We start from the raw sequence: 26,976 nt of genomic DNA on the forward strand, positions 1-26,976 counted from the left end.
GACGCGGCTGTTATACTTATGGCAGCAAGGGATCTCCCTGCTGCAATAAGTATAGCGGCCGCAGTCGCAGCCGCCTGTCCCGCCTGGGCCAATCAGGTCTTAGGATTAGTGGGGATGGGCGGATCCGCTATGCCTAAGGCCTGATTGGTCCAGGCTTCTAGAGCCTGGGCCAATCAGGCCTTAGATTTAGCGGGGATGGGCCGGGAAGGGGCGGGCCCGTCTCATTTCCACGAGGCGGGCCCATCGGCTGGACGGCAGCAAGACCCGTCCAGCCGACCAACATGTAAAGGTTAGTTGGGGGAGGGAGGCTAGTTTTGGGGGTGGGGGGGAGGTCGTCGGGCTTTCCGGCAGGAGGATTGGGCATCCTCCTGCCCGCGATTACCAGTTTGGGGGGGGGAGGGGGGTTCCGGTAGGAGGACTGGGCATCCTCCTGCCCACGATTACCAGTTTGGGGGGGAGGGGGGTTCCAGGGGGGTTCCGGCAGGACGACTGGGCATCCTCCTGTCGGTGACGGGACAGGCGGCCGCGAACGCAGCCGCTATACTTATTGCAGCAGGGAGATCCCTTGCTGCCATAAAGTATAGCGGCCGCGTCTACTTACAATGTAGACCAGCATTTTGCTGGCCTACATTTTAAGCTTCTCTTCCTCTACTAGGGAGACGCATAGGGCCGCCTAGGTTCGCCTAAGGCCCTTAGGCGAGCTTAGGCGTCTTGCGGGTCTCCCTAGGCTCCCGGAGGCGCCTTCACTATAGGCGGCCTGCCTGGGGAGCATTTTTTTAAAAAACGTGCATCCCGATTGGCTGATTAGACAGTTGTAGGACACCTACAGCTGCCTAAAATCGGGACGCACTTTGGAGAATCAGGCTCTGAGTGAAGAAATATTTTCTCTGGTTTATTTTAAATCTAATACTTGGTAGCTTTATTGTATGTTCCCTAGTCCTAGTATTTTTGGAAAGAGTAAACAAGCGATTCACATCTACCCATTCTACTCCAATCAGTATTTTACAGACCTCTATCATATCACCCCTGAGCGGTCTCTTCTCTAAGATGAAGAGCCCTAACTGCTTTAGCCTTTCCTCATAGGGAAGTCATTCAATCCACTTTATCATTTTTGTCACCCTTCTCTTAGCTTATGTCCCTTTTCTTATTCTGCTATATCTTTTTTTGAAATATGGTGGCCAGAACTGTACACAGTATTTGGGATGCAGCCACACCATGGAGTGATACAAAGGCATTACGACATTCTCATCTTTGTTTTCCATTCCTGATAATACCTAACATTCTATTTGCTTTCTTAGCTGCCACTGCACACAGAGCAGAAGGTTTCAATGTACAGTAACATCAACAACGAAACCTAGATCCTTTTCCTGGATAGTGATCCTTAAGGGCTATTATTGGTACTTAATTAAGTTAGGCACACAACTGGCACTATTCCATAACTTGCATGCCTAAATTTGTGCGTTAGTCAAAAATTCAAGTGCGCAACATTAAAGAATTCAGCCCATAGAACATCATGATAAGGAATACCTTAGGATATTTTGTTTATATTCCTGAGATGGGCAAGGCACAAAGGGTTCGATTCTAAAAACAGTGTTCCGACTGTAGGCAGCGGTAGGCATCCTATTGCCATCTAACAGATCAATTAGGATGCACTTTATTTTTTTTTAAATAGATGGGGCGAAAGACACCTACAATGTAGGCATCAATCGTACACATACGGAGACATCTAGACACGCCTATGGATGCCTAAGGCTGGTGTAGGCATGGTTTACACTGGAAGTGGCCTTAGGCATCCATAGGTGTATCTCGTAAGCGCGAGTCAGATGCCTTAAATGTAGGCCTGTAAAATTCTGGCCTACATTTAAGGCGTCTGTAGACGAAAATAGACATGAATCTGGACGCGGCATCTACCAGTGATTGACACGCAGTAGGTGGCCGTTTTGTGGAAGCCTACCGCGGTACGCACTGTTTCCAGAATGAGGCCCAACGTTGAGAGAAAGAATGTGCTCAGACATCCTTTAGCTCTCTTGCAGCAGCCCAAGAGTAGATGAGATAGGAAGGTGTACAGCATCCTGAAATGCGAGACTTCCCTCCTTCTTGCAACTGTTCACACACAGAAGGAACAGATTTGTTTTTGCAATAAAGTCAGCTTACAAACAGCTGCTTAACTCTTTATTTGAAACTAATCCTTGAATATCATTGGATTTTCAGTAAATGCTATTCCTGTTTCAGTTCGGGAACGTGCCTACAAGATATTAATATAAAACAAATCATCCAACATATTCAGGGCTCCTTTTACTAAGCTGCGATAGCGTTCTTAGTGCGTACAGAATTTTAGCATGCACTAAACCCGCGCTATGCGGCTAGAACTGACGCCAGCTCAATGCTGGCATTTGTGTCTAGCGCATGCTAAAACCGCCATTGCAGCTTAGTAAAAGGAGCCCTCAGTTTCTTCTGATCTACTCACAAATATTAGATAAAAACATAACATATTTGATATACTGCTCTTTATTTATAAAAAGTGGAAAAGTGGTTCAATAATACAGAAAATAAAAATAGACAACTATTAATAGAACTATTGTTAAAGACCATGAATAAACTTTGGAAGAAGAAGCAAAAGGAAAAGATAGATAAGAAAAAGTTTATAAAACTAAAAAACAACAAACATCAGAACAAAAATAAACACAGGGCTCCTTTTACTAAGCTGCGATAGCGTTTTTAGCGCGCGCTGAATTGCCGCGCGCACTAGACCTTAACGTCAGCATTGAGCTGGCGTTAGTTCTAGCTGCATAGCACGGGCTTAGCGTGCGCTAAAATCCTGCGTGCGCTAAAAACGCTATCGCAGCTTAGTAAAAGGAGCCCTGTGTTTATTTTTGTTCTGATGTTTGTTGTTTTTTAGTTTTATAATATGAAAAAAAAAAAAAAAAAAAGAGTAGTACTATTGCTTTAAAGCAATTTTGGCATAGGTAGCTTCCAAAATTGATATGAGCATTAAACATTGCATTTGACAAACAGATTAATTGAAATGGAACAATAAGCACATACTGGGCAGCTTAAATAATACATGAACTCATTTAGTTGGACAAAGAATTGAAAAACAAATTTTGAGAACTGCAAGTTATCTATTTACCTGTTGCCTTCATTCAGTTTATCATTGATTTTATGACAGCTATTAAAAGCCTTTGGACATTATGTGGCCTTCTTGGATAAGACAGAAGGGCTTTTATTGGACACTTATAGATGTGCTAAGCTAACTGCTGAGGAGATAATGGAAACTGTTGGAGAGCTAAACGACACTTCAGGGACTATTTTATAAAAAGCAGAAATTATAATTCAGCTTACATCTCATGTATAGTCTTGAGTCTCTCACTTGCTCGGCAATATGGATATTTGCATTAAAGAATTATTACTATGGTTTCAAGGAAGATGCTGTGTGAAGTCTGGCTAGTATGACCTGAAATGCAAAACCATCCTTTTATTTTTCCCCTGCAAAGTCGCTGCCACCTGTTGATGCTTCCTGTCTTCTTCACCCAGAGAGTGGTGAGCTGGAATGCTCTTCCACAGTCTGTTGTAGGAGAAAACACCCTCCAGGGTTTCAAGACTAAGCTCTACAAGTTCCTGTTGAACTGGGACGTACGCAGGTGAGGCTGGACTCATTTAGAGCACTGGTATTTGACCTGGGGGCCGCTGCGTGAGCGGACTGCTGGGCAGGATGGACCACTGGTCTGACCCAGCAGCAGCAATTCATATGTTCTTATAAGTATTGCATATTACCACCTTTGGTTTATGGAGCTCTTTGGAGGTGAGGCATTGGCCAGTGACATTCTAAATCTGTCCTTTTTGTTGGAAAAGACATCCCTGTCCTTGACCCACTCTGGGCAAATGGACTGGCATATGCAACATATGCAAGCTCATGCCATTCTGGGAAGTATGCAAAAAAGAGAGAATCTCTGACTTCCAAACTTGGACTCTCTCTGACCTCTGTATACCTATATAAACATGATGGAACAATGGATGACAAACTTTAGGCTCAAACTTAATTCAGATAAAACGACTTTTTTCATTGCTTCACCACATCCACTTGACATTAAATCACCCCTCTGTATCAATAACCTTAGTTACCCTATCCAGCCCTCCATAAAGATACTAGGTGTAACTCTGGATCAATGCCTAACCATGAAAGACCAAGTAGATTCCTTAATCAGAAAGGGATTTTTCACTCTCTGGAAACTCAGATCCCTTAAAGCTTATTTTCTTACATCGGTTTTTAGAATCCTAGTCCAATCCCTCGTACTAAGCCTGCTTGACTACTGTAACATCGCCTATTTGGCAATTTCCCAAAAAAATATGCGACGCCTACAACTGTTGCAGAATGCGGCAGTCAGACTAATCTTTGGACTAAAAAAATTTGACCATGTGACACCCTACTACCGGTAGCTACATTGGCTGCCGATGAAGGCACGCGTAAAGTTCAAATTTGCCTGTTTCTGCTTTAAAGCATTACACGGACTTGCCCCCATATACATTACTGACCTTTTCTCCTTCTCAACCGACACAAAAGAAGTTCACATTCCAACTTCGTTTCCCCCCCAGTGAGAGGTTGCAAACTGAAAAAACACCATGAATTCCTTCTCTCACACCAAGCAGCATCATGGGGTAAAGACCTAGAACAATTACTTTCGCACTCTACTTATGAGGAATTTAGGAAACGTCTAAAAACACACCTGTTCCTAAAACATCTTGACAACTGATCCACTTATCTCTTTCCTCTCAATAGCGACCTACTGTCCTTTTGATCACTTTTCTCCTCAACAATGAATTTCCTGTCTAATTACTTCTCTTTATTCTTCCCTTCTTGAAGTCAGTCAATTTGTACCTTTGCTTAATCTTTTGTAAACCGCATAGAACTTCACAGTATTGCGGTATATAAGCTGTTATTATTATTATTATATTATACACTTTGTTCTGTAGTAGACACCACCATGACCTGGAAGCTCAGAAAACCCCATTTTAACCATACGTCATCACTGTACTATACACTGTTCCTCTTTCTACTTCTTCTGTACTTAAACTGTGTTGGCTTTTTCATAGTATAGGAACCATATCTTTATCCCAACTTATCACACCAGCTTTGCTCTCTATCTCTGCCCTCTTTTGATATATGGGGATAATTCTAAATAAAAAGTGAGCACCTAGATGTAGTGCCCCAGTACAGCACAGGGAGCACCTAATCTGTAATGTCATCTGGTGCACAGATTTCAATTATAAAATACTAGCGTATAACCAAATTGGCACATCGAAATGTAGATGCATCCAGTTATGCATGGTCTATGGAAGGCATAAATGAGCATGCCAAAGTACATCAACAGTTCCTATTAAGATGGTCAACTTTATTAAATCGTTTTACTCATAGATGTAAGATCCACAAAAATATATATGCTATGAGTGGAGATATCACTTGTATTAGCTTAATACATATTTTCAAATTGAAAGCCTCAGTTACGCCCCCTCCTCCGCTGCATTAGTTGTTTAGCTGGGAGTTATTGAGTGATGAATCCTCACCAGCTTCCTTGATTCAAAACACTATATATTTTTTTAGCAGTAAACTTAAATAGTATTTAACATGTTTTTTAGGAATAAGTAATATTAAACTTGTGAACTTAGCTTATGCTTTCTTTAACCACGACCTGGGAGATATGGAGTCCAACATATTTCGCGAATGCTTTATCAAGGAACTTCCTATAAATAAATTTGGAATAAGCTCTGAATTTGAGGGAACAACGATGGATTTATAGATTGGGCACGGTAGAACCTGGAGGTTTAAATGTTGAAGTGGAATGAGTCAGTTTATTCTCAAGTTTCAAGTTCAAGTTTTATTATTTTTAATATACCGACCATCAGCATGTATCTGGCCGGTTTACAATGCTAAAAAAATAAAATAAAAGGTAAAATAATAATTATATAAGGGGGAAGAGTGAACATTAAAAAGACAATTAACAAATACTAACATGAACTTGAGGGTAATAAGGGGAAGGGAGGGTCAATAATTACATTATTAAAAACAAAATTGAAAAGAAAAGGGAGGAGGAGGGATATAACATCAGGAATGGGGATCGCTTCGTAAAAGCGGTTGAGATGATTTTGCTAGCTTTGGGAGAGGAGGTATTTAAAAGTTGTGGTAAGCATCTTGAAATAAGAATGTTTTTAGTTTAGTCTTGAATTTGTCGAGAAGATTTTCATGACGGAGTTGAGGTGGCATGGCGTTCCATAAAGTTGGAGCAACTACAGAGAAGTTAGTTTTCCTAGTGTAGTAGAATTCTTTGATGGAAGGGACGGTCAGTAAGTTCTGATCTGCTGATCTAAGAGCAGAGAGGGATGATGAGTTTGTCGAAAAAAGATGGAAGACGCGAGAGTTTGATTTTAAAGACCAGCATTAAGGTTTTATAAGTGATACGGTGTGTGATGGGTAACCAGAAGAGGAGTAACGTGATCATATTTCCCTACTTTATGGATAAAGTTTGATTGCTGTATTTTGGATGAGCTGCAAACGACATAGTTCTTTTTGGGGAAGTCCATTATATAGGAAATTACAGTAGTCTAGATGAGAGATGACCAGTGAGTGGACGAGGGCTGTGATAGCATTAGTTTTGAGAATTGAAGTTAAGGAACGGATAAGCCGAAGTTTGTAAAAGTAGGTTTTTACAACGGAGCTTATCTAGTCGTGAAACGTTAAATCTTTGTCTATAGTTACTCCGAGCAGTTTTATTTTTGGTTCAATTTTTACTGGGCAAGATTTAATGAAGATTTTTCCTGTTATTGTTTCGTTGTTCCTGATCGGAAAAAGTATACCAAAGGATTTATTGATGTTAAGGGAGAGTTTATTTATGTGGAGCCAATCATTGATTTTGTCAAGTTTATTATTAATTTCTTGTATTTCATTTATTTTTGAAGAATCAAAAGGGTGGAGTAGTTGAATGTCGTCTGCATATGCAAAAATAGTAAAACCGATGGACTGGGCTAGGGTGAGAAGAGGAGAAATAAAAATATTAAATAGTAAAGGAGAGAGGATAGAGCCTTGGGGGACACTGTAAGTTTGAAAAATAGGTGAGGTTTTCTCTTTTGAGTGAACTTTAAAGTTTTGTTCATTAAAGTAAGAGATAAACCATAAGAGAGCTGAACCTGTGATGCCACAGCTCCTAAGACGATAAATAAGAAGATAGTGATCGACAGTGTCGAAAGCAGCGGACAAGTCAAGAGAGACAATAAGAACAGATTTTTGGTGGTCAAGAAAGTAGTGTATAGTAGTGATGAGACCAAGTAGAGATAATTCAGTGGAATAATTGGAACGGAAGCCTGTTTGGTGGCGGTGGAGCGCGTTGGATTTATCAATAATTTCTGTGAGCTGGTTAAGTACTATTTTTTCTGTAAGTTTGGAAATGAGCGGAAGGTTGGCAATGGGACGGAAGTTTGCCGGTGATGCATTATCTAGATTTTGGCTTTTCAGTTTCGGAAAGACTAGAGCAGATTTCCAAGTTTTTGGAACGAGATTAGAAGTTAAGCTTTTAGTTACCATTTCCAGTAAAAATAGAAAATAATTTTTTAAGAATTGAGAGAGGGATGCTTTCTGTCGGGTTATTAGGGGCATTTATTGATTGGAAAACTTTAAGAAGGTCAGCTAAAGATGGAAGTTTAAAGTCAGAAAATGAGCTGAAAGATAAAAGATTAGTCTGGTCAGAAGGATCTAGGAATTGTATAGGTGTGGATTGTCCTAGGTTCAATCTGATATCCTTAATTTTCTTGTCAAAAAATTTTTTAGTATAATAATGGGTTGGGATCTCCTATGGTGAAAGCACCCGAGGGAATGGTTAGGATGTCTTGTCTCTTTAACTAATTTTATACTGAGAATGAACAGTTATTGATAAAGTTGTTGAAACAATTCAACATACGCTGCGGCCATCTTGCACTAGGGAGAGTCGGATGACTGTAGTGGCTTTGGTAAGGCTATTTTTAATAGCGGTTTTATTTTAGCTAATGTATTGCACTTTTTGGGATGAGGTAAAAGTTGAAACATAAAAATGAAATAGTTTACTTGTCTTATTTATTTATAGGGAGTTCCTTGATAAAACATTCGCAAAACATGTTGGACTCCATATCTCCCAAGTCGTGGTTAAAAAAAGCATAAGCTAAGTTCACAAGTTTAATATTACTTATTCCTAAAAAACATGTTAAATACTATTTAAGTTCACTGCTAAAAATATATATAGCATTTTGAATCAAGGAATCTGGTGAGGTTTCATCACCCAATAACTCCCAGCTGACAACTAATGCAGCGGAGGAGGGGGGTGTAACTGAGGCTTTCAATTTGAAAATATGTTATTAAGCTAATATAAGTGATATCTCCACTCATAGCATATATATTTTTGTGGAAAGTATAGCAACAGTGCACATAACTTACAGTATTCTGTACTGTAAGTAGCATGCATAGAAACAAGAGACATGCCCATGCTCTGCCCACATGTACATCCCCTTTACAGTTATATGACTGCTTGCTGCATTTACATGTGCCTTATAGTCAAGCAGTTACAGGGAAATAGGAAGTTTTTCCTTCAGCGCTCCCCCTGTGGCTCATTGATTTTTTTTTTAACTTGTTCTGATAAATAATTCACTTACGGAGAAGCAGAGCCCAAAAGAAATTCATCCTACCTTCCCCGGTAGCCCACTTCTATTAGTGAGATGTTGATTGGAAATTTTGTACTTTTGATATGATCCTCTCTATCTCACACTTCCCTCCCTCTAAATTTTTGTAGCATAAGGAAGGATAAATTAGTTCTTATCTTATTTTCATGAGTCTCTCCAGACTAGTCCAGATATTTGGGTTTATACTCTACTGCCAGCAGGTGGAGAATGAGAACTACTGAGCTGAAGAGTCATCACTTAAGAACCCTATGCAACCCCATGTCTAAACACTATTAATCATAAGAAAGCAGAGTCACATAGTCAATTACAAGAGAGAAATAATTCCCACTGGAACTAATGAACCACGCAACAGAGAACCACTAACAAAGGAATAAGCCATCCAGTCTAAAGATCCGACAGGAATAGAAAACTATCTGAAATTAAAATTTTTAGGCTTCAGGAGACAGAAAAACAACTGATGCTAAGAATCACAGGTGAGTTCAGGACTGGCCTGGAGGAACTCAAGGAAAGATAATTAGCAGGTAAGAACTAATTTACGCTTCTTCATCATCTTACCAGACTTGTCTAGATGCTTAGGATGTATCAAAACAGCACTGAAATCCCTGCTGCTAATATTCTGGCCTCCTAGGCTACATCACTTCAAGCTTCAACATCCAATCTGTAGTGACAGACAAAAGAATTTCCAGGTTGCTGCTTTGCAAATTTCATGAGGAAGAACTAAGGTGTGCTCTGCCCAAGAAGCAAATTGATCTTTTGTAGAATGAGCTTTCAAAACTGCTGGAACTGGATGACCACAAAGAATATATGCAGAAGCAATAACCTCTTTAACTCATCAAGCAACTGTTGATTTTGATGCTGCTTATTTTTTATTGCATCTGTACTCTCCTTTCAACATGCATACCACATCCAATTTCTGCAAGGCAACTATATTAGCCTCATTTTTATGATCCTGAAAAACATGTAAAAATTCAGATGGAAAGATGACACCACTTTTGGAAGGAAGGATGGAATTGGTCTAAGCATAACTTTTTCCTTGCTAAATACCAAAAAGGTTCTCTACAGGACAAGGCCTACAGCTCTGAAATTTGCCTAGTTGAACAAATAGCTACAAGAAAAACTGTCTTAACGATAATATCTTAAGGTTGCAGAGGTTCAAAAGGAGACTGAACTAAGGTGAATAAGACCAAGGATCTACCGGCTGCCGACTACTGGCTACTTCCATCTCCTCGCCTTGTGAAGTTGTTCCAGGCTTCTCAACATTCGAGGGCTCACCTTCCCAACTCCACACTGTCCTATGATGCAGAGCACTTCAGCTCACTTCTGGGGTGAAGCACCATCATAGGAGGAAGACGAGCTTGCCACTGTTTCAGACAAGGTGACATTAAGATCTCCCACAACCACGGAAAAAGTGACATTAAAATCTCTGGCAGCTTCAGAGTGAATAAAAATCAATTATTTTTTAAAAAATTTAAAAACAGGTTTTTTAAAAATTTAAATCAGATTTTTTTTAAATCTGATTTAGCATGCTTTTTTGAGTAGAATTCTATCTAAAGATAGTTTTCTATTTAAGATATATTATAGTCCAAAAGTTATTTGGCATGGAATAAGGATTAATCCATTCATAATGTCACAAGCAATTTTTCTATCTAAATGATATTATCACAGATTATTGGTTTTGCATTTCTCAAAACTGTGAATTTGTGTCTGCATAGAAAAATGTTAAAAAATATAGAGTTGAGAATAAGACCTTAGCCCCATTATTCCTTTGCAAATTGATCTATACAGAGTCAACCCCTTATCTCTTAAGTGCTAAGTTAATATATCTGCACAAGGATCCAAATGCGAGGAGGGAGAGGCAAGCAGTAAAAAAGAAAGTGAAACCTTTTGAGCAGAATACTCCACAAGTCTTGGGATCTTTGTGTGTATAGCCTGAAGTTTAGAATATTATTCTCTCCTTGAAGGAGAAAACACATAATGGCAGCAGACTGTAATAAGAGACCCAGTTTGGAAAAATTTTATTGAAGTTCTTCTACCTATGGATAAGGCAGGCACACTGAAACAAAGAAATGCAAGACCTGGTGGCCTTAATAAAACTATAGAAAAGACCCCAAGACAAAATTATCCTTAAAAGACACCAAAATATAAGTTGGGCGTGCCCTAGGACATTGCAGGAAGGTTAACTCCCTAGACTCCACCAAAAATATATATAAACCTCAAATCTAAATTTGTAAGATAAGGAGCACCCTCAGCGTGAGTTTGAAAGCTTTAAAGAGCTACTCAAAGAGCAGCTCTAGTGCTTAGAATAGCAAAGCCAGCAAACACTGAGCAGAGATTACCACTCACTGCCTCCCGCACACCATCATCTGGGTGCTCCTGGGTGCTTTAAAGTGCAAGTCAAGTGCAAACAATGTGCAATAAATAAATATATATAAAAGTGGAAGACAAAAAGTTCACTGTCCTGCAATTCCCCAAATGCCTAACCCACTGACCTGAACAGAGAATGAAAAAAATTAGACACTTGTCCCTCCAGTTACTTAGCTGAATAAAGGTACTGTAGTCAAATAGTAGCAAGGAGAGTCCAGCTTTTTTTTGGCTCAAAGACCAAAGTTAAGGTGCAGTCCTCTTTCAACACAGCACAAAGACAATTAAATTACAAGCATTAAAAAAACGTGAATTTCTCCTTTGTTTTCTCCTTCTATTTCTATCTCTCTCTCTTCTTTCCTTTCCTACCCATGCCACTGATTTAAATACTGGTTATTGTTCTATATTGGAGTTTCTTTTCTTTTTCTAGAAAATTGTTATACTCATGTGAGATTTTTCTGTATATACCTTGTTATAATTGTGGATTGCAGACCTGTTTATTTAATCTGCTTTGTCAAGTATCACTGAAGCCTTCATCAACTCACACTGGCTCCCAATCCAAGAAAGAATCCATTTCAAACTCTACTGCATATTATTTAAAACCCTACACGGAGACAGCCCATCATACCTGAACAATCGCCTCATCCAAGCACCCAGTACCAGACACAGAAAAACGCACTCCCCATTCATACCCCCCCCAATCAAAGAAGTAAAAAGAACAAAACTACACGACGGCCTCCTAGCCACTCAAGCCGCAAGACTGGACAACCAGATCTCCAACCTTCTGATGACCACCCCAGACTATAGGACATTCAGAAAAGAAATAAAAACCACACTTTTCAAGAAATTCCTGAAACAGCAATAACAACACGACCTCTAAATGCTCTTAAGATCTACAACTTACCTCTCTAGCTAATCATTGTAATTCTGTCTTTTTTAAATTAACCTTTTGTAATCCGCCTTGAACCGCAAGGTAATGGCGGAATAGAAATCCCTAATGTAATGTAATGTAATGTAATGTAATTTGGCATATCTCTCGCATGATTTGTTATTACCTTGCTTATGCTCCTTTTGTTTTACAAAACTTTTCAATAAATAAACCTTGACTTAAAAAAAAAAACATGACTGGGACAAGCACTGTCTCCAGCTCATTTTTTTGCAAATATTGTTGATAGCCATGTTAAAGTTTGCAAATTTTAAAAATATCATCAACACCTTCTGTCCTATCAGGCAGCATCCTGGGATAAGGATCTGAACTCTTTAATTGCAACCTCTAGTGCTTATCAATAATTTAGGAGACATCTAAAAACTTTGCTTGCTAGATTTGTAGGCAACTGAAGCATCTCATCTAACTGTAACTTATTTTTCTTTTGCATACTGAACGGAACTCAATGGTACTGCAGTATAGAAGTAAGTTTTATGTTATGTTATGTTATGTTGAACTGAGCAAGGTGTTTTTTCAGCACCAAGTTGTTTAGGTGCCATATATAGAATTCACTCCCTCTTTTACACACACATAGCATGGGTTTTATCGCTGGCAGTGGCGGTAACTGCTCTGACGCTCACAGCAATTCCAAAAATCCAGTAGATACAATTACCATTTTCTAGATGTTTTTAAGCTTAGGACTGTTTTCGGGGGAAAAAAAAAAAGTCCAAAAGAAAAATGCACACAAACAAGCCATCAGGACGTAGAAGCAGCCCACATTCTTAGCAAACTGGCCACACAGAGATCTCAGAGCAGAGCAGAGGGGCATCCTAGGGAGTACTGCAGTGAACATCACATAAAAACTCAGGCATCTCACCATAACTCAATTATATTATATGGTGAGTCCTCTAAAACCCACTTAAAACTCACTATACCCACCTGTACACCAGAACAATAGCCCTTGACTTGTTTATAACCTCTCTATCTCCTTCTTGCCTGCTCCCAACTTGCTAAGTTATATTGATTGATTGACTTATTTGTAAATTTTGCTGTAGATGTACAGTCTCTTGTCATGTAAACCGCTCTGAACTATTCTGGTACTGCGGTATATAAAAATAAAGTTGTTATTATTATTATTATTATAGGTTCCTCTTTATGTAGGTACAGTAGGCTTTGAAGGACTCACTATATAATATAAGCAGGTTGTGGTGAGATGTGTACCTTAAGTGCTGAAGAGGAGTTAGCTAGGACACGGGTATCCAGGAATCTATTGTAATCCCGCTATAATAAAGTTCAGAACTAAGGGGGGAGCCATTCAAGAAATATATGTTTGCCAATGATGTTTTAAAGAAAGTCACACCAGTGAAGTAATGATTTCACTTTTAACAGCAGTAGCTTCTTCTGCTAGCATAGAAAGAATATTCTCTTTCTTTAGACTCATTCATTCCAAATGTTTGGGGCCCGATAAAGCAGGAAAGCTTGTTTTTCTTTTCCATATTATAAGGAAATAAGAAGATGAGTGAGCTACAAGAGATAGTATTTTAAGTTTTGCATGTGTGGACATGGCTGATGGTTTTTTAAAAATATTTTGTTTAACCACATCAGTTAGTATGGATGTTTAAGCAAATACAAGGATACATATGCTATAATATTATTGTTTTATTTAATGAAACCTTCATCTGGCTATAAATATTAAGATTATACCAGCAAGAAGGAGTCTTTCTGTAGAAAACCATAATTTAACATCAAGTCTTTCAGACTAGTGATTTAAAATGTGATTTAAATTGATTTGATTTAAATCAAATCTACCCTGACAGGAAGCCTACCGCCTTCTGGTGACTGAGAAATACTGGCTGGCCAGAGGTTGCACAGTGTTCTTAAGGGATGGCAGCACAGCTCAGTAGTTCTCGGTTTCCATCTACTGGCAGGATACCCAAAATCCAAGCAACTGGACAAGTCTAGTGGGATGATAAGGAAACACTTTCACTCATAACTGTTCTATAAAAGGGTAGCTCTACAAGGACAGTAAAACTAAACTGCTCCTTTTTGTTTCTAGAAATAATTATTCTAAAAGAGGAATCCTATATTTTAGCATCTTCTAGTGAACTCAGCACTTGTGAAAGATACTTTTTATTTTATTTTAACATGTCTTATATGCCACCCAGATTAACAGCACTAGTACAAACCTTCCATTCAATCACAGAACAAGTAGCAGTGAAGGTGCAAACCCTTGGCCCCTTTCCTGCTAATGTGTCTCGCCCATGGCTAGGAGGGGAGCATCTGATGGATATTTCTGTCATCTTCATGTTGATTTGTCTCTGGTCCTTCTGACAAGAATGAAAATTATGGTGCTACACTATGATGTTGATTTCTGCAATGCAGACACTCTCCCAGAACTTGTGGTGGTTGCGATCAGAGATAATCCTCATCAGTTGTCTCCCTCTCCTCTTTACTGCCAGTGACAGATTTTTCTCTTGATAGGTCACATGATTTTATTTACTGTACACTTCTCCCTCCGTATTCACGGTTTCTGCACTCATGATTTCGATTATTCATGGTTTTCCATGAGTGCAGAAACGGGAACTAAACTGAAAAACCAGGAAGCAAATTCTTCACTCCCATCCCCAGAAACTACACCTCCCATGGCTTCCCACGCAGAGCGCCGTGACACGCCTGAGTGACTGGACTTGCAGCAGCTTGGGGAGGCAGGAGCGCGAGGCCACAGCTGCTCTGTCAGGATTCCCAGAAGTGGGAGAGGAAATTTGTGGTGGGCCGCCTACCCTCTCCCGCCCCCTCCGCCCTACTATCCAGTTCCAAAGGCCGTGTAGGGACCAGCCGAATCCGGTCAGTCTCCGTTGTGGGGAAGCTGCCGACATGCTGAATATGTGGAAAGTGCGGGAGCTGGTGGATAAAGCGTGAGTATGGCTTCCTCTGGCCAGGGAAGAGGTACTCCTTGGCTCCCCCTGCCCGCCATCTCCCCTCTCTCTCAGCTGCTGTGGAGGACCCATCATGGCGGTGCCAGGCTCAATTTGAAGGAGTCCGCAGGCAGAGCAGGGAAGGCTATTTGCGGTTTTTACGTATTTGTAGGTCAGTCCAGCCCCAATCACCGCGAATACGGAGGGAGAAGTGTAGTTTCTTATAGATCACCTGCAAGTTGGAAAGCTATTGAAGTGGTATACATTCAAGGTACAGAAGGTCGTTTTCTATGCTTGGAAGGCTCACAGTCCAAGTTTGTACCTGAGACAATGGGAAACAGATCGAGCTGCTGACATGGATTATCATATGTTTTTCATAAGGTAGTAACTTGTGAAGCTGGGATGAACTTTTGATGTGGAAATAGCGGGCTCTGTAACTCTATGAAATGCCCTCCCCCCACCCTGACATCTAGCTCTTCCCCCCCCCAAGAAAAAATATCTACTCTCATATTTAACCATGCAGCAGTCATTTTGTAGTTTTATTTGAAAGCAATAACTCCCCATTAAAAAAGGCAATACTTAACTACCATGAACTCATTAAAAAATGATTTTAAAAACCTCTACTTTCTGAGAAAAGGTATGTATTCATAACAGTTCATCCTAATGGGTATGACATGCCACATCTAAAAGAGAGGAACAAGAAATGTAGCTTGGAGCTGTGTCCTGCCAACCAGCCAGAAATAAAAAGACTTACCTGGTAGAAACCTCACAAATCTTGGCATGAAGTGAAACCTCTGGCAGCTTGAACTCTCATCAAAGAAAGGACCTAATATAAGAGACAAGAAGAAAAAAATATATAGTCAACCATGAACAGTGACTACTGTCCACTCCTTGTTTAATGAAAACCAGCTCATAACCATCTGAGATCACACCTCTCTATGCAATTATTCTACAGTGTTTTTTCCTGCAGAATACTCTGCCCTCAACACAAGAAATTCGTTAGTTCCTGGCCTAATGGAGTGCTTTATTCGACTTGATTTTGCAAAAATTTGATACCTGAAAGCACCAACTACTGGACAGGATTTTCAAAACAAAATTATAGAAGCCGGGCAGAATACAACTATTATACTACAGTGAAATTTTATTAGAATAAATTTCAGTACAGTGTTTTTGGCACTATGTTTTCCTGCCTTTAAAACAGCATGAAGACAATTTTCAGACTTTACACATACGTTTAAGACTATACAAATTTGAAAAAGGAAAAGTTCTCCCCTTTGAATATTAACTTAGAGAAAACTACATGTACGAATTGCACATGATGTTTAAATGCATAGTTTTTCCATTTAAATTCATGTTTATGTATTCTTTTAATGCAGAAGTGTGCTCATAAGTGTCCACCAGGGTCCAATTCCATCCATAAAACACCTCCCTATGTCCGTGTAAATTTACAGCCTCTTTTACAAAGCCGTGCTAGCGGCTGTACTGCGCTAATGGCCCCAAAGCCCATACAGATTTAAAGGGCTTCGGGGCTGTTGGCGCGTGGCTTTGTAAAAGAGGCCGTTAGTGTAGTGGCACTAGCATACATGTTTACACATACACAGGTTGGGTAATTTTCATAACAGTCATTTCTGTTCATGAAATCCCATTTTACATGTGGAAACATCTCTGAAAATCATGTCCTCTCTAATGAAAATCGGTAGAGTTTTGCAAAACATAAGCTTACCAGATTGTGTTTACCTTTCCCTTCTTTTCTATAAAAGCTTTGTAGTTCTATTTATCCTAAATTGTATGTGGATGGGAAAGTGATTTAGTTATATTATTTGTATTCCTGAATTTTAGACTGTAAGTCACCCAGGAGGATTGTCTATGGCGCGAGATAATAAGATTTTAATAAACTTGGAAAGACTTTACAATTTCCCTTCCATTTCGGTTAGAAAATTAATTAAACATTAATGCGAGACACAGTTGGGGTACAACCATTAGATCAAACAGTGCATCCAGTCTGCAAAGTTTTTGGCTGGATGCATGTTTTGAGAACCTGATAAAACTAAATTAATAATTAGGAAAAGCATTGGCTGGGGTTGATTGGCTGTATGAAATTAATTCAACCAGGTCTTTTCCCCTAATTATTTCTTTTTTCATATCTGTCTTTGCTTTGCCTCTCTTCTCCCTCTAGCTGAGGTAGCTGCATTTAAGATCTCATTTGCCTTCACAAAATGAGATTTTAGCCTATTTGCTAATTTCCTTTAGTCATCCTAAATCAGTGCAAATGATCAGATTTTTTAATTTTTATTTAATTTTATGTATTTATTCAGTTTTTTAAAAATTGGCTCACACTTTTTCAGTAGTTTTACCTCCTGCAAACAATTCAGAGGCAGAAAATTAAAGCTCAGAATCGGCATCATTCCCCTTACAGGAATCTGAATCAGAAAGGGAAATTCTGTTTAACTTTCACCTCCTTTATTGGTCATACCAATTCATACCAATTGAGGGGGGATGCACTTAAGCTCCACCCAAACTAAGGGCTCCTTTTACAAAGGCGCGCTAGCTGGGGTTAACGCGCGTGACTTTTCGTCACGCGCTAACCCTCACGCTGGCCAAAAACTACCGCCTGCTCAAGAGGAGGCGGTAGCGGCTAGCGTGTCTGGCGGTTTAGCGCGCGTTAAACCACTAGCGCGCCTTTGTAAAAGGAACCCTAAGTGAGAGCAAGTTACCATAACTCTTAGGACATCCAAAGTGCAGCTACTATCTTCTAGAAAAACATTCTAACTCTGCTTCTTGCAGTCTCATCAAGTGGGCTCATCAGCCCTTTGAGATCCACAAACTCTTCCTGGTATGGTCCAGCGGAGAGTGTGGCGCAGTAGTTAAAGCTATAGCCTCAGCACCCTGAGGATGTGGATTCAATCCCACGCTGCTCCTTGTGACCCTGGGCAAGTCACTTAATCCCCCCATTACCCCAGGTACATTAGATAGATTGTGAGCCCACCGGGACAGACAAGGAAAATGCTTGAGTACCTGAATAAATTCGTATAAATCGTTCTGAGCTCCCTTGGGAGAACAGTATAGAAAATTGAATAAAGAAATCATCTTAACACCTCCTAAAACCAATGCTTTAGAGACCCCTTTGCCTTATCGGGACATATAAATGGATCAAAGACCTATCCAAAATTCAAAACATATCAAAAGATGACTTGAGAAGGGCCATCCCTGCCCTGGCCTACATTGCAAGACTTTCTCACTATTAGAAGTAAGAATGACACATTGATGGGGACACGTGGTTAACCACAGGGATGGGAACAGAGCCCACAAGGTCAGGGATGAACTTTGCCTCCATATCATTTTCTAAAAGCCTGAGGTTTGCCTTAAATAGGATGTCCCAACTAGATGGAACAGCATCTAAACAATGCTGGTATCACATGTAAAAACTTAATACATCTTAGATAACTGGCAACTAAATTCAATGATAAACTGCAGAAGTTGCTTTTGGATTTAAATGACATCACGTGTATCTCGTCTGCCTTTTATATGGTAATAAGAGTTTGTTTGCTGATCAGAATCCTACCATCCACAATGTACTTTCATCATGTACCCATTTGCTCAAGCATCTTATCGTTACTGTAACAGATTCATCCACTGTTGCTGGTTGGTATCAATGAGCATTTCCAACACTTGATACTTATTTTCCTGTTCATCCACTACACAGCATTGGTTCTCTTCTACACCATCTGAAAGTCAATCAATTATCTTCCTAGATGATATAAAAAACACATGCAACCAAACCTTTCAGAAGGCTATACGAAAACAAGATCAAAATGGAAGGCTAGAGTATTAACCAAACCTCTAATTACAGATTCCCACACGACTAACTAACAGGGTCTGCCTTCTGCCTCTTGCTGGTCCCCCTAGATCTCACCATGAAGCCATCTTCTTAGCTCTTTCTTCTCGTACTCTGCTCATTTACCAACACTACTCACTGCCTGAAACCTCTCCCCCCCCCAATTTACTTGACTCCACAAATGTCAGTAATACTTGCCCTGGTTTCAGAATCCCCACACTAGTGCGCACCAGAAATCACCCCTTCAAAAAAACCTCCAAGGAGTTAACTACTCCTCTTTAAAGCCCGTTCCTCCTGCCAATCTACCCAACCTCACTTCTGACTCTCTCACCCCCAGTCCCAACACTCTACTGTAACGCCAGATCAGCTTGCAATAAGACCCAAATTCTAAAGGACCTACTCGGGGACTTCGATCTTGGATTCCTGTGCATCACAGAATCATGGATCGAAAAAGACGATATATTCACACAAAATGAACTCTGTTCCTATGGTTACCATGGCCTCTTCTCTCCCAGAATAAACTGAAAAGGAGGAGGCCTGGTACTCCTCTACAAATCATTCTTCAACATTCAGCTCCTCGAAAAGGGTAGCCACACTTCACTAGAATATATGTTAGCTTCAGTCGATGATGAACTCCACCCCTACCCATTAGGCATCCTGTTACTATACCAGCATCCAACCCCCTGGAATAAATCCTCCGATCTCGTCTTTGAGACCATAACAAGCGCCTTCCTAAAATTTCAGAGACTACTGATTATTGGCGATATTAATCTTCACCTAGATGACAACACCTGCAAGGATGCAACCAAATTCAACAACTTCCTCACTTCTCTAGGTTTCCCCTCTCCTGCGTCCTCCCCAATCCACGAAAAGGGGCATCATCAGCTTCCTCGACCTGACTGAGCACAAAACTTCTGCTGAGAATGCTCATTGGGAACATGTCCCTTGGTCCGATCACTTTTTAGATTCTTTCTGCCTTTCCATTTTCATGTCTCACCTTGGATCTCCACTGCGTGTCACAAATTCTATTACCTTCCGCAAAAAAAATCATGAGTGAACTGCTCTGGACACAATTTCTCAACCAACTTCCCTCTTGTCCTAAGCCCGTCGAACCAGAATCTAACTGGCACAACTGGGTAAACCTCTCCAAGTCCACCTATTGTGCTCTTGCCCCTTTATCTACTAAATCTATCTCCTACTCCCGTAAGGCCCCCTGGTATCTTCCATACCACAGAGAATTGAAGCAGAAATGTCGAGCTCTGAAGCGTAAACGGAAAAAAATCTAAATCCCCTTCAGACAGACAATCCTGGAGAAACAATATCAAGTTTTATAACTCAGTTCTAAAAAAAAAAGCAAGGAAGAACTTCTATGGTGAAAAATATCCAGATCCAACAACCAGAGTAGTACACTGTTTAACATCTGGCGAACCTTAACTTCTAAAAACGATTCCACATTCCCCCCTCCTCCCCATCAGCAGACGACCTAGCAAAATTCTTCAACAAAAATATCACTACCATAAGGAGCTCCTTCCCACCAGCAGTCTCTTACAACTCTCTGGCTCCCACCGACTCTAACCCTATCCCAGCAGACAGATTCTGGACTGCCTTTGATCTCATATCCGAACCCCAGATCTCTAAACTCTGTCTCAAACTGAAATCCTGCAAATATACGTTGGATCCATTCCCTTCCTACTTTTACGAGAATATTCCCGTGCAGACCATCTCATCCCTCACCAGACTTATAAACTCTGCTTTACTATCGGGCCTATTCTCCGCAGAAATGGGACATATTGCCTTGTCCCCACTACTGAAAAAATCCGATTTTGACCCTTCCTCACCATCTAACTACCGTCCCATAGCAAATATCCCTCTCCTGACTAAAATGCTAGAGGCCATCATATCTATCCAGCTCTCATCTTACCTAGAGAGATTCTCCATTCTCTTACCTTACCAACACGGCTTCAGACTAGAGAATTGCGCGGGGACAGAAATTCCACCCGTCCCCGTCAAAGTCCCACCCGTACCCGTGAGGAATCCCACCCATCCCCACCCGTCCCCGCGAGGAATCCCCTCCGTTCCCACCCATCCCCGTGAGGAATCCCCTCCGTCCCCATCCGTCCCTATAAACTTCAGAAATAGTTATTTCATTTAATTATGCTATTGAATTAAAGGCTCTGGGAGAAACCCATTTACAAATAAGCAAAGAGATTTTATTAATTTGGAAATATTAATTGGGAAGAATACATACTTTGTAAACGGGTTTCTACCAGAGCCTCTAATGTTTATAAATTTTTATCAACACAATTAATATACTACTTTATCCTGAAGCAAAAAAAAAAAAATAATAATTTTTTTTCCTACCTTTGTTGCCTGGTTTCTGCTTTCCTCATGTTCTCATTCAATTCCTTCCATCCACTGTCTCTCTTCTCTCTGCGTCTTCCATTTGCTCTGTTACTGTGCCTCTCCCTTTCTCCCCCCTTCCAAATTGGTCTGGCACCCATCTTCTTCCCTCCGCGCCCCCCATAGTCTGGCATCTCTGTCTTCTTCCCTGCCAGCGTCTTCACCCCACTCTCTCTTCCCCATTTCCTTTCAGCGTCCTTTTCCCCCCATCTTCCCCATGTCCTGTCAGCATCCTTCTCCTCCCTCTGTCTTCCCCATGTGCTTTCAATATCCTTCTCCCCCTCCATCTTCCCCATGTGCTTTCAGCGTCCTTCTCCCCCTCAGTTTTACCCATTTCCCTTAAGAGTCTTTTCCTCTCCACCTTTCCTCCCTTTCTCCCTCCCTGCCCCTTACCTTCGTGGCGCTTCCCCGCCCGACTGACCACAGAACAAGCCCGGTCCGACAAACCTCCCTGCCCTGAATCCAGCTGCTGTAAGAAGGTAATTTAGATTCGCGGCTACAGTGCAGGGAGGTTTGTCAGACTGTGCCTGTTGTCGGTCGGTCGGGGGAAGCGCTACGAAGGTAAGGGGATCTGGCTGGCTCTGCACCCCTCCCTAAGGCTGCCCCGGGGCGGACTGCCCCCCCCCCCCTTTGATACAACACTGCCTCCCTTGAATTTTTCCTACCTGCCCTGCTGCAGCACACAGCCGACCGGAAGTCTTCCCGATGTCAGCGCTGACATCGGAGGGAGGGAGGGCTTTGCTTAAGCCCTCCCTCGAAGTCAGCACTGACATCGTGGAAGACTTCCGGTCGGCTGTGTGCTGCGGCAGGACAGGTAGGGAAAAGAAGACGAGTCTTGCGGCTCGAGTACATCCAACCCCGCAGGAATCCCACGACCCTAGGGGGCGTCCCCACAGGATCCCCGCGACCTAGGGGGTGTTCCAACGGGATCCCCGTGACCCGAAGGGGGAACCAGCGGGATCCCCGCAGGTCCCACGGAATTCCCATCGTTCCCATTCCCGTGCAGCTCTCTACTTCAGACCCAACTTCAGCACAGAATCCCTACTGGTCTCATTAAACTGAAAAGGTACAACAATTACACTCTCGCAATAAATTTGCTGCCCTATTACAATTCAATCTCTCTGCAGCTTTTGATGTTGTCCACCACGATATTCTAATTTACCTACTTTCTGAGATCGGCATCAACTCCACAGTCTTAGAGTGGTTTTCATACTTCTTACTTTCCCGCTCCTACACTGTCAACACAAATGGCACCATATCCGCTCCTTGGAAACCGATTTGCGGAGTCCCACAGTGATCACCCCTATCCCCTATTCTCTTCAACATCTATATGTCCTCCCTGAAACTTTTCCATCTGTCTCCCTTCGAAACCATCTATACATATGCTGATGACATTCTTGTCCTTCTCGAAACAGACTCGAACTTTACCAACCTCGAGAATATCACAGCCTGCTTAATGAAACTCCAATCCTGGTCCCTCTTAGTCCAAATGAAACTGAACGAGTCCAAAATGAAACTATTCTGGCTCGGCCAAAAATGAGAACAGCTACCTATCCTCTTCTCACTACCCTCTGGAGCTACACTGCAGCTAGAGTTCTCTAGCACAGGCCTAGGCATCATTATCAACTCTTCCCTTTCCTTCAACGACCATCTCAACTCCCTGATAAAATCATGCTTCTTTAGCCTCCACATGCTGAGGAAAGTGAGATCCTACTTCCGCCGACAACATTTCGTCGTCCTTGTTCAATCTATCATCCTCTCCATACTAGACTATTGCAATTCCATCTATGTAACTAAAAAAAGTCTTCAAAGACTTCATCTAATTCAGAACATTGCAGCCAAGCTGATCTTCGCAAAATGCAAATTCAATCATGTTTCCCCACTTCTGTCCAAACTTCACTGGCTCCCAATAATTTCCAGAGTTCATTTTAAATGTGCCTGCCTAGCTTTTAAGATCTTATACGGCATCCTCCCTCCACTAATCCCGCTTTCTTGGAACTCCTCGAGCCCTGACACCACCAGGCCCACCCAAAAACTTAAACTATCCTTCTCCTCGCTAAAAAGTATCCTCTATGCAGGAAAATTGGGCAAATCTCTCTTTTTCAGAATCACAGAGCTCTGGAATAATCTTACTGCCCCACTACGGAATCTGGGCTCCTTCCAATTATTCCGTAAGCACCTGAAAACTAGGCTCTTCATAAAATTGTAATGTTCTCTTCCCCCCTGGACTCAACAGCCAACTCCTCTATGCTACTCCTTCCTTTATTAAACTCTTGTAAACCGTGCCGAGCTCTATAATTATGGAGAGGATGCGGTATATAAACTTAAGGTTTAGTTTAGTTTAATGAATTGGAAACAGGATACTGGGCTTGATGAACCTTCAGTCTGTCCCAATATGGGAATTCTTATGTTCTTACTGCGTGTTCTGTTTGGTGTAATACCAACACATCAAAACAACATAAAATATAAGGCCACATAAAGACCAGCAGACTCATGCAGTCCACCCACGATACCGTCTTGCCAGATTGAGGCTAGCTGATCCTTTGCCAGACTAGAGAGAGTTGTTTTAGGTGGGGGTTTTTTTGTTTTATTTCTTCTTTTTTTTTTGGGGGGGGGGGTTTGAAGAAGAAAGGCCCTAAGGTCAGGAGAGACTAGAACTGTGATCAGAATGAAGGTACAGACGAGGTAAACTGACTACACTCTGCACCGGCATGCTCTTTAGTAGAGGAAATTCTCACGAGTGCTTCCTGCACAAAAATTAAAACTTTGCTAAGGGACAGCTCCAACACTTTGGCTCCATCAGATGACATCACCAACTGCCATGTCTGCATCTTCCCTGCTCGTCTATGGAGAACCACCTTTCTCTTCACTGCCTCTCAATTAAAAATCATCTGTGCTTATCCCTATACATTCTTTATTCCTGAATTTCATTACTATTTTTGTTTCATCATCCGTTCTGCTAGTCCGACTTGCACTATTGTGAACTGTTGATGATGTTCTGCAGAGAGATGGCAACAGATTCCACACAATCAGTTTTACTGACAATTTACAACCTAAGGCCAAATGTAACAAAAAGGCAAAAAAAAAAGTTTACAATAACCCACTATCTCCTGGTTTCACTCTTGTTATTCCTTCCATCCAAATATCTCCTTTCCTAACTGTGCAAGATCATCTGCCTGTTGAAATATAAAGGCAACTGATCATAGGACAAAAACATTTCTCTTTCCGTATCACTGTGGTTTCAGAAAAGTAAAATTCTGGGGATTAACTCTGAGCTGTTCTTCCATCTGGCAAGTAATATCTCCCTTAATAACATCATATCCACTAGGCACAGTGGATGGATTTTACTGGCTCCAATAGAAATAAAACAAGCCGCTGTGCCCTGCTTCCAAAGACCACTTACTCCAGTTCAGGGGTTGTTGTTTTTATTTGTATTTCAGCCCCGAGGACATAGATGTGCACGAAGGTTCTTAAGTACTTCTTGCCTGTTTCCACCATCACAGATAGTCAAATGGAGAAATGACTACATTGCCTCTCACTGAATCAAGCAAGGACTGCACTGATGTGTGGAAAGCAGGAGTATAGTATAACCAGTTGAAAAGTGTGGTATAGGGGAAAGGAGAGGTTTTAGTATCTCTCTGCCTGCCCACCATTACTCCCCCCTCTCCCCCCTCCCAAAAAAGTAAGCATATAAAGGGCAATTATATAACTAGATGCCTAAGTTTGGGTGGTTTATGGTTTATTAGTATTTACTTAACTGCCTTTACTAGAAGCACAGGCCAAAGCGGTATACAACTAATTAAAATCAGGAAAGATGACAATTTCAAAGAGAACAGTTTCAACCATACAGACACTCAAGACAGAAACATTCAACTCCAGTTGGTGCTCTGTCATGCCACAAGTGCTGCCTCCCTCCATCAGATCGTAACAAAAAAGCCCCAAACTTAGGTTTTATTCAAAAGCTTGTTGATAAAATGAATCTCCAGAAAGGAAAGGAAAAAGGTATGGAATTTGATGTACCACCTTTCTGTGGTTACAGTCAAAGTGGTTTACATATTATATGCAGGTACTTATTTTGTCCCCCATCATGGTACATGGGTTTGACATGTCACTGGGACTTGCACACATCTGAGAAGCTGAAAGCTATGCTATTTGGTATTTTCTCTACCAGCAGGGACTCGCAAGGTGGACAGGTTTCAGCGGAGATGTCAGACTGACCACCCATCTGGGCAACAGCAGATGAGCAGTGTTGGAGGCGGAGGATCACGTTTGATGTGACAACATCGAATTTATACTGAAGAAGAAAGGTCCGGCAATCTACTTCTGCATTCTGTCACAAAAACTTGATAATATTCATCAACTCACTAGGACTTGAACATGAGTCGATGGCACCTAACAACTTATTTTGAACCTGGTACAAAGGAAAGTTAAGTGACCTGCTCAGAGCTGTAGTGGGAATCAAACTCGGTTCCCCTTGTTCTCAGGCCACTCCTCCACCTCCAAACATAACGGTGATTTTGGAATACCATTCCTCAAAGTGGGTGCTAAAAAACAGAAAGCATTTTGTCTAGCTGGATCTAAGTAAGCGAATTTCGAACCTGAGACAACCAATTTATAATCATTAGGAGACTGCATTAAGTTGGCTGGAGTACTATGAGCACTATAAGATATGAAGGTGTGCCCTTTTGTGTGCCAAAAAGTAGCACTTATGCACATAAATGCCTTAGACATAAGAGCTATGGCATACAAATGTAATTAGGGGGAGATTCACACTGGCTCCTAGTACAAGCACGCATACAATACAAATTCTATTGCACCCTATTCAAAGCCCTAAATGGAAACGGACCAAGCTATCTCAGCAACCGCCTAATCAGGAAAATCACATCCAGACCAAGGAGAACTCATGAACACTTTACCCACCCCCTAATAAAAGGTATACAAAGCAAAAAAATATACAATTGACTATTAGCCACCAGAGCAGCGAAACTAGACTGCCACCTCTCCAATCTGCTGACTATGACGCACAACTACAAACATTCAGGAAAGAACTTAAAACTTTTCTATTCAAGAAATTTGTCAAATGATCTAACTAAACCTGATCCAATCCACCACAGATCCCAACGCATACTACATTTATTAACCATGTATTCTCCCTGGAAATGCCCAGGCCAACTCTTGTTGTAAACCGCCTAGAACTGAAACGTTTTAAGGACATAAGAATTGTCGCTGCTGGGTCAGACCAGTGGTCCATCGTGCTCAGCAGTCCACCCACGTGGCGGTCTTTAGGTCAAGACCAGTGCCATGAGTCTAGCCTGACCTGCGTACATTTTGGTTCAGCAGGAACTTGTCTAACTTTCTCTTGAATCCCTGGAGGGTATTTTCCCCTATAACAGTCTCCGGAGAGCGTTCCAGTTTTCTACCACTCTCTGGGTGAAGAAGAACTTCCTTATGTTTGTACGGAATCTATCCCCTTTTAGCTTTAGAGAGTACCCTCTTGTTCTCTCTACCTTGGAGAGGGTGAACAACCTGTCTCTATCTACTAAGTCTATTCCCTTCATTATCTTGAATGTTTCAATCATGTCTCCTTCTCAGTCTCCTTTTTTCAAGGGAGAAGAGGCCCAGTTTCTCTAATCTCTCATTGTACAGCAACTCCTCCAGCCCCTTAATCATTTTAGTCACTCTTCTCTGGACCCTTTCGAGTAGTACCGTGTCCTTCTTCATATACAGTGACCAGTGCTTGGCGCAGTATTCCATGTGGGGGTGTACCATGGCCCAGTACAGCGGCATGATAACCTTCTCCAATCTGCTCGTGATTCCCTTATTAATCATTCCTAGCAATCTGT

General features: G+C 41.3%; 1 protein-coding gene across 1 annotated transcript in view; it reads right to left on the reverse strand.

Moving 5' to 3' along the window:
- The window catches only part of DROSHA (drosha ribonuclease III), a 318,886-nt gene that overhangs the window by 188,978 nt on the left and 102,932 nt on the right, over nucleotides 1–26,976 (reverse strand). The window contains exon 12 of the mRNA XM_033934987.1: nucleotides 15,653–15,724. Coding sequence (XP_033790878.1) covers nucleotides 15,653–15,724 — 72 coding nt within the window. The remainder of the gene's footprint in view (nucleotides 1–15,652; nucleotides 15,725–26,976) is intronic.

This window comes from Geotrypetes seraphini, chromosome 2, assembly GCF_902459505.1.
Source record: "Geotrypetes seraphini chromosome 2, aGeoSer1.1, whole genome shotgun sequence".
Lineage (NCBI taxonomy): Eukaryota > Metazoa > Chordata > Amphibia > Gymnophiona > Dermophiidae > Geotrypetes > Geotrypetes seraphini.